This window comes from Primulina tabacum, chromosome 18 (genome assembly GCF_025594145.1).
Source record: "Primulina tabacum isolate GXHZ01 chromosome 18, ASM2559414v2, whole genome shotgun sequence".
NCBI lineage: Eukaryota > Viridiplantae > Streptophyta > Magnoliopsida > Lamiales > Gesneriaceae > Primulina > Primulina tabacum.
Genome location: NC_134567.1, coordinates 31043795 through 31052184, shown reverse-complemented (window position 1 = coordinate 31052184; position 8390 = coordinate 31043795). Strand labels below are relative to the sequence as shown.

Below are 8390 nucleotides of genomic sequence, written 5' to 3'. Positions count from 1 at the left end.
TGACACCAACTACGTCCTATATGAGATGAGCAATCACACCATTTAGATTACAATAAAGAATCATATTTTATGTATAATTTATTCAGAAAATGCAGCTACTTCCCACAGATTTTGTGTCCTAGAGCTGAAGAGATATTACAACATTCAGCTGTTGTATAATCAAACAGAACATTCCTGGAGTAAAAACTTATATGGAATGATCATTTCAAATTTTCCAGTCATCGAAGATGTTCATATTTCAGAATAAAACCGAACTAAACTCACACAGTGTAGTGGTAATTCGAGTCGCCACTCTTTCTGCTTTTTGTTGAGTGGCCGGCCTCTACCTGATTTTTCTCTATTTACTCTGACATCTGCTAAGCCCCATGTGCAAGTGTTAGCCTCTGAATCAAAAGATATAAGTCTAAAGATTCCATCATGCTCGGATAAAGAACCAGTCTCCGCTGCTTCGGTAACATATTTTACATACATGTTACGCTCCTTAAACCGGACAAGATCTTGAGGAATTCTAACAACCCTTTCAACACCGGGTGAAGACACCTAAAAATCAAACAAACAAATAGGGTTCAGAGTGAAATACATTACATCGTGCCATATAGAATATAACCATGTTGAGGAATCATCGCTTTAAGAAATTTAATTGATGTAATAAGAGCAATATAAGAAGGTAGATAAGATATATAACCTCTAGCACTATGTTCTCAGGAATAGATCCAGCAGATTCTGCTTCATCGAGCCGTGCTCTATATTCATTTGAAAAACTTTCAATGTCCATCATAGTGGGCGAACCGGACCTGTGAAACATGTGACAGAATGGTGTTACATACATCAACAATATTGTTTTTAAGGAAGCATTTAGCCTTAAAAAACTGTAGACCAGAGATTTCACAAGCAAAGCATAGAGCGAGCATCCAAACACTAGTGGAAAATAAATGGGGAATGAAATTCATAATTAGTGGATATGCAATTACCACAAGAGGACTAGGATTAAGATGTAAAGGACTCTGCATATTGAAATAATACAAGATTAGCCTGAGAATTAGACAAAAATAGGGAAGAGGACGATCATCTGGATGTTGACCTCAAAGCATAGACCATGATGATTGACCTTATTTTTTATTTTTAACAGAAATTACACGTGATTTCCCAAGGCAGACATTGGATTAGTAACTTCATGGAAACCCAAAGTCAAATTTCTCTTGAAAATGTTCGCTCTAGGTAGGGCTGTGTCAATGTGAAAGCCCAATCCTTGTTCGCACAGTGGCTAAAGACTCCGGTCACAAAAAATGGCTACTGGAACAAGAACATGACGAATAGTTAAGATACAAAACTTCCACATGGATCCTCAACCAAGGCTGGAACTAAAGGATATGATTTGTTCTTGATTAAAAACCCCACTCTCTATTTTATTCCATCTACCCAGATTAAATAATATGAATCCTGGATAATCAGAAGAATTGTAGTTTCGTACTTATTTGTGAGCCTCTCGATTCGAACTTGGATACTTGCATTTAACAGAGTCCTAAACGCATATATACCCAGTTCTCCAACAAATGACATGGCAACTTCTTCAGCAATTTCTAAAGCTTTTTTATCCCAGCCAGTCCCAGCTAATGATATCCCACCTCCTCCAGCTCCATCTCCTACCTACAAGCTCTCAAAAATTTTTACAACGTAAATAGGTAGAATCGATCAAACCCCACAAAAAGGAAAGAGCTGATTACAATTCAGATAGAAAGTAAAAGGGTTTGACACTTACAGAAGGTTCGGCCTCTTCTTCAAAATACTCATCCTCAAAATAACCCTCGTCATCTACCATATCCTCTGCATAATCAAGAAATTCGCTCAAAATATAATCATGTGTTGAGCAATAAATATGAAAAAGGAAAAAAGAACTTCACTATTTGTCCTAGTATTTTGCTTTCAAAGTTACGCACAAAGCAACAAAATTATCTTTTGTATGAAAGATCAAGATTAGACCCAAAATGAGCCTAAAAAGTATTAATATAGTAGAATAAAAAAAATCAGTACATTTCAAAGCAAACAGCTCGGTTAACTGAATTTAAAATGAATGAGATAAAAAGAGAGGATTATTATGAATTAAATCACCATTTTCAAACTCATCAAGAAAAGAATCATCTTTTATATCATCGTAATCATCATCTTCGACATTGGATGGCTTTATAACCGGTTCGAACTCAGAATTCTTCTTCGCAAGAACAACGAAGGGCCTCGAAGAAATATTGAGGAATACTGACGGACAAAATGAGGGAAAAATATGACTGAAATCCATGGGTGGTCTCTGTGGTGCTTGAATCATTGCAGAATTAAGAAGAAAGCGAGTTGAATGAACAGAATTCATTGATGTTTTCAGAATATCACTGGAGTGCAGTGGACTGGACTGGAGGTGTGGAGAATTCTTCCAGGATGAAAAACGACATCGCCTGGTTTTCCCTAATTTGATGGGCTCGGTGTCTTGCACTGAGTGATTTCAGCCCAAACCTTTTGATCCATTTATGCTTGCTCAAATAATATTATTAAATATCCACTCAAAAAAATTATATAATTATATATAATACGATTTTTTAACAACCAACCAAAGTTCATATATCACTGTAATAATCCATATTTTACAACTTTTCTTAAAAATAAAAAGATCACATTAAAAAAAATCCACATTTTAACTATACACATATTCCTTCGAACTAGTTCTTGCCCAACCGATCTTTCTTTTATACAGATAGTATTATAAATAATGTGATGTCATTTGGAAGTAAATCAACTGTATATTTTAAGTTCTGAGATTAATTCTCTGCCGGATTTATTCTACTCTTAAGACTGTTTGATCCGTGGATAAGATGACGATGAATAATTTGTAGACAAAAACTCAATATAATTAGATTATCTGATAAGATAATGATACATAACATTCATCTTTTAGAAAATTTAACCAAACATTAAACAAGAATGAGTAATTATTATTCGCCGCAAAAAACGGTACTCCGCAAGTATTTACATGGATTATAAATGAAATATCAAGAAGCTTTGATTTTTTTTTATCACGATTGAAAATAATATTAAGAAAGCTAACATCTGCTAAGAGCTTACACATGCTGTTAACAGGCGTTGAGAGTAGCACAATATATTTTCCTGGAATGAAAGTGCAATCCCAGAAACACCGAGGAAAGAAATCATGCCAGTGCAACATACTGACTACTGGATCAAAAATTCCATGCCAAACTGGTACTTGTTAAGGATTCAATCAATTCAAGACTCCGCCTTTCGACAGCGCTCGACATAAGCCTGCAGAACGACAACAGTTGGAATATCATCATGTGAAACACCAGAGAGAATTTTATTTATTACATTGGGGTGGGGACTTTTTTCTTCAACGTATTTTGAACCAATTTCTCTTCCTTATTCGGACAAGTTTATGACACTACACAGCTTAGGACCCCTATGGCTGAATAGAGAGGATTTTAGGCAACCTCATTACGTATGATAAAACCAGATACTACGATGGCATGTTAGAAGAACGAGTCGAATACAGTAAGCAGCACAGACCATTTCGACTCAAAGAGTGAATTTCAGAGGGCAATGTTAAAGGGAAGAGAGATTTCACTGGAAGGTAACGTGACTCGTGAGGGGAACGATAAAAATAAAAAATGCCGCCTTTTACCTTTTGTCATGTGTTTGGGGTCATGCGCATTTTCTATTTAGGTCACAGTAAACGGAGGGGAACAGGGAAAGACCATAATAAAAAGGTGTGCCAAAATTTTCTCGATTAGGCTGACCAAGTTTTTTCTTCAAAATGACCACATACAACTGTTCAAGAATACATGGCAAGGACTTACTTGCACAAGTTTGGTAATTTTCGGTTTAGAGCATGACAAGTAATGTTCGACTTTTTCCTGTGTCTTTGGAACATGATCAGCTTGAATTGTACCAGTCACTTTGTCAACTACCTTTTTCACTACCGTTTTATGAGCCTCCCGACTCATTCGACCTTCCTTCCATGTAGGCTTCAAAATCTCCTTTACAAATTCTACAAGAGAATTTTTAAATAAACGCATTCCCTTTTCATCCTTCGTAGCATTTCCCACTTCATTTTTCACATGGCCATCCAGAGTTTCTGATGCCTTGTTCTCTTTATCGTCCTTGCTTCGCTCACCAAGGGCTTCATTTTCTGGTTTGGCAGTTACTTCATCTTGCTTCACCGTCACATTTTCTTGATGATTCACCTTTAAATTATCTTCTTCCATGCCAACAGATAAAGGAGATGATTGCTTCATATGTATCTGACTATTCTGTTCAGTTCTCGGGACTAAACGACGACTGCTGAGCTCGCCAGCATCGGTTCCATTTTCCAAGGGATTAAACATATCACGGGAAACCGTAACAGGACTCATTTGTGCATTCATTGTATTGACAAGGGGGGTATGAACCCCGACCCCAGTATCAGAAAGAGAAGGAATCACCCCACTAGAATTTGAGGGATCGATGCTTTGATATGCTTGTGCTTGTTCATTCACAAATCTTTGTCCCAAAAATATAGCAGGATTTTCAGTCACATGACCAACTGGTTGATCAGGGATAAAAATTGGAGAGTTTGTCACTTGAGTAGAGTGCTCATTGGTCAACAAATTTGGAAAAAATTGAAGGACCTTTGACTCTGACATTTTAGGGGACTTGATAGCTTTCTGATGGTTCTGCATCTCAGCTTGCAAATTCAAAGGTACGACTATCTTCATCTCAGGCAGATTCAAGTCGGTAACAACTTCATTTGATGGCATAGGATAGAGCATATTCCGCCCTCTTATAGTTTCATTTGAAATTGAAGAATGCCCAAGAAACATTCTCTCACCCTTTTCGTTCAAGCTTTGGCCCGAGAAAAAATCAGGATGAGTGGTTTTTTGGGAGTTCTTTACCCCATCAAGAACACCAGAGAAAAACTGATTCACAATATCATTTTGTAACATTTCCGGATGCTGCTGTTGAATATGTGAAGTGGAAGAAGAATTCTGTTGCAAGGCTTTGACAGAAAAGCTGTGACGTCCGTGCAGTGAATTTTGTTGTTGGATATTCAAAAATTCATCCTGGTTTTGTAACCGAGAGTTGAGTAAGATGAGTTGTTCTAGTTTGTTTGCCACACTGGCCTTAACCATATATTCATTATATCCTATGTCTTGGTCATGACTGCTACTTTCCCTGGGAGGAGAAGTTTGTTTCTCTCTATTCGAAAGTCTCTCTTTCCAATCCAGTACTCCCCAAGTTTTGTCCTCATTTTCCATCCCATTGCCCATTTCATTACTAAAATCACCAGTACTTTTTGTGTCTGCTACATTCTTTTCACCCCAACCAACAGTGTTCACAGCATTCGAGACTCTCATTGCACCATCCGACCAGTTACTCTTGTCATGCAAACTGCCTTTCTTAATGACTTTATGAGAAAACCTGCAATTATTCCTATCACACTCCCCTGCAGCAAAAAATTTGCAGATGGGTTTCTCGTAATGGTTCGACTGATGACCACTGTCCTTATCAAAAGATCTCACACTGCAACTTCTGCCAAAACTTTCACCAGAAGCAGAATGGTGAGAAAATCTGCAAGAATCTGCCCAACGACAATTCCCCTTCATGAAGTCCTTGCAAGGGAATGCATTTCTATTTTTGGTTAAGAACTGCTCATCCTTTCGACGATTAGGTTCAGAATCATCATCCTGCATTTCATACTCAGGACCTCTACTGTAAGCATGTTTTGAAGTACGGATTCGATCTACTTTACTCCTCCAACTTTCTGCAGGGTCATCTTCCAAGCGATCCCCATCCCTGTGGCTTACATTACTAGGATGAAGAAATCTACATTGGCTGCCTCTCCTGCAACTTCCTGAAACAAAGTCTCTACAATTTTGAGATGATTTATCAGGGCCTCTTGATCTGTCACTCCATCCATAAGACTGGCGTCTATAATCTTCGATTGGACTACGACTTCTGCTCAGACCCCTTGCACTGCCATTACTTCTGCTTCTACTCCTGCTCCAGCCTCTCCCCCGCTCCCTTTCCCTACCTCTACCCCTGCTCAAGCTCCTCCTTCGACTCCTGCCACTTGTCCTGCCTCTGCTCCGGCTTCTGCCTCTTGCTGGGAACCTATTTAATTACATTAAAAGAATACTCGCTTCATTTGAGATCCAAAACATGGAACATGCCTTGTATTTTTGGCTAAATAAGAGCATAAACAATACAGAAATTCAAAATAATTCATTGTTGTGGAGAGCAAACTGAAACTGAAACTGAAACTGAAACTGAAAGCCTCCTGCTATTCACTATTTTATGATTACAAATAACACTTCAGATTTTGGAGAGTATATTGTTCTAAATTATTCCAACAACAATATACATGGTAAGGGGAGCACAACATTACCATAATTAATACAAGCACGAATCATTCAAAGAAAACTCTCTATATCAAAATCACACTCTCATAAATTATTTACTTCAATAATGGCAAAACAAGATGCACTGTCACATACCTACGTGAATGGCTTCGATCATCTTCAAAACAGCTGTTACAGTTATGCATTTCCATTCCATCAAATCCTGGAGACATGTTCTTGAAAAATCTGCTAACCCCACCTATTTCCTTAACTTCTGAAGCATCTTGTCGTCTTTTGACAAAACCATCACCCAATAGTACAGTTGGGTTTTCTTCGTTGGTTTCCCAAGACGCTCGTCCAGAATTATCCAGAGACTTTTTTATGGAAGATGTTCCAGATGAAGACAATCCATGATAATGCCTGTCATCATAATTACAATGGTGTTTCTTTCCAGACCAAGAATTAGGAATATTCATACTAGACGGGAGTTTGGCCTCTTCTTCCGTATCCCAAAATGATTTACGTTTTTTCCTTTCACTCATAGGGAACTTAAACCAACTAATTCCTGCAATATTAACATAAATGTGCGCAGCAGAATCAGTCAAAAGCAACCACCAAAAGCAGCTTTTTTAAAAAAATTCATCACAAGCTTGTTGAAGCATATTAGCAACAGTACAAATTTTTTTGAAGTTATATAGAGGTAACCTAAAGAATAAAATAGCTAATATTGTCCAATACCAATCTAGGCACGAGAGTTGATTATAAAGCATGACTCCAACTACAAAGAGAAGTCAAATCACACCAGTTTCGAAATACTTGAGTTTCCATTAGATGGAGTGCTGGTAAGAAGTGAGTCGTTTAAGAGAGAGTTAAAAGATTAAGACTTCAAATCCTTAACCAATACGACTCTTCACAAACTGACAAACGGGCTCTAAATAATAGTAAACTTAGCCCAGAAGTGCCATCATATGCCACAAACACTCCTACATCACTCATGCTAACTCAAACATATGCAATAGCCTTGTGCCACCTCAAATCAATGAGGACAAAAACTACTCGAGCATGATTTATCAGAAAAATCACAAATTTACCCTGAGTTCACATAAAAATTACTATCAGTGGGTTACATTGGCTAACAATACTGTTATCAGAATCTTGAATCACATTCTTATCGATCAGAGAAACACAAGAAATAGCAAGAACCCTCAAACTCGTGCCATTGTAGAAAATTCATCTTCAACACACAAGAGCAAGTCTCCTTTGATTGCACAGCCAAACAAATTTATCGAAAAATTCATTATCCCCAGCTGCCTCTACATTTACATAGCTGCGCCTAAATACTAACTAAAAATTGTTACTTTGTAGGAGTGCAGCCCCAATTGAGTACCAAATATCACCGAAACGACGAAAAAGAATGAAAAGATGTTCATCACTATCAACAGTAAGGAACACATGGTGTCACAAGCTTCCGTCAATGTTTAACTAAATTGAACACCAAATTCAGCAGCAATCGACGCCAACAGAAAAGTGTAATCTTCCTTCAAAATTTACGATCTTCTTCACTCTAATTTTTTCAAGAAAGGACATAATGAAATCCTAAATTAATGAAATCCTAAATTACATAAACGGAGAGGGTAAAAAAAAAACTGAAAAGGCCAACCTTTAAACTGAGTCGACCAAGCCCGCCCACGCGAATGACTGATGCTGAGCGAATGAAAATAACAGGGAAAAAAAAATAAAAGAAAGAGGGGCTAGGTTTTCACAATGGAGTGGCGATTTGCGAGAATCAGAGTCGCTGGTCTGACGTGCGTGTTAAGCTGAAAATAAATCTGGCAAAAGTAATTAAGATCCGTAAATCGCATGACGTCATAAATCACGTCAGATGTTACAGATTGGTCTTTTTTTTTTTTTGGCGTCGCACTAGTTGATCGATTTCACTAATATATACACTTAATCACAAAAAATAAAATTAATTTAAAGTTAAATTATAAATCTAGTTGTAGAAGTTAAGGGTTT

At 37.4% G+C, this 8390-nt stretch overlaps 2 protein-coding genes across 2 annotated transcripts; both read right to left on the bottom strand.

Annotated features, from left to right (window-relative positions):
- On the bottom strand, nucleotides 1–2503 carry LOC142533872 (uncharacterized). Its single transcript, XM_075640785.1, has 5 exons — nucleotides 2110–2503; nucleotides 1760–1824; nucleotides 1472–1647; nucleotides 686–794; nucleotides 1–540 (listed from the first exon to the last, which is right to left on the bottom strand). Exons 1-5 carry the CDS (start codon nucleotides 2360–2362, stop codon nucleotides 232–234), a joined length of 912 nt encoding a protein of 303 aa, XP_075496900.1. The 5' UTR covers nucleotides 2363–2503; the 3' UTR covers nucleotides 1–231.
- Nucleotides 2504–2968: 465 nt separating this feature from the next.
- Nucleotides 2969–8231, bottom strand: LOC142533871 (zinc finger CCCH domain-containing protein 55-like). The gene is made up of 4 exons (XM_075640784.1): nucleotides 8035–8231; nucleotides 6531–6939; nucleotides 3855–6147; nucleotides 2969–3303 (listed from the first exon to the last, which is right to left on the bottom strand). The coding sequence occupies exons 2-4, from the start codon at nucleotides 6914–6916 to the stop codon at nucleotides 3268–3270; spliced, it is 2715 nt and encodes a 904-aa protein (XP_075496899.1). The 5' UTR covers nucleotides 6917–6939; nucleotides 8035–8231; the 3' UTR covers nucleotides 2969–3267.
- Between the last annotated feature and the right edge of the window lie 159 nt (nucleotides 8232–8390).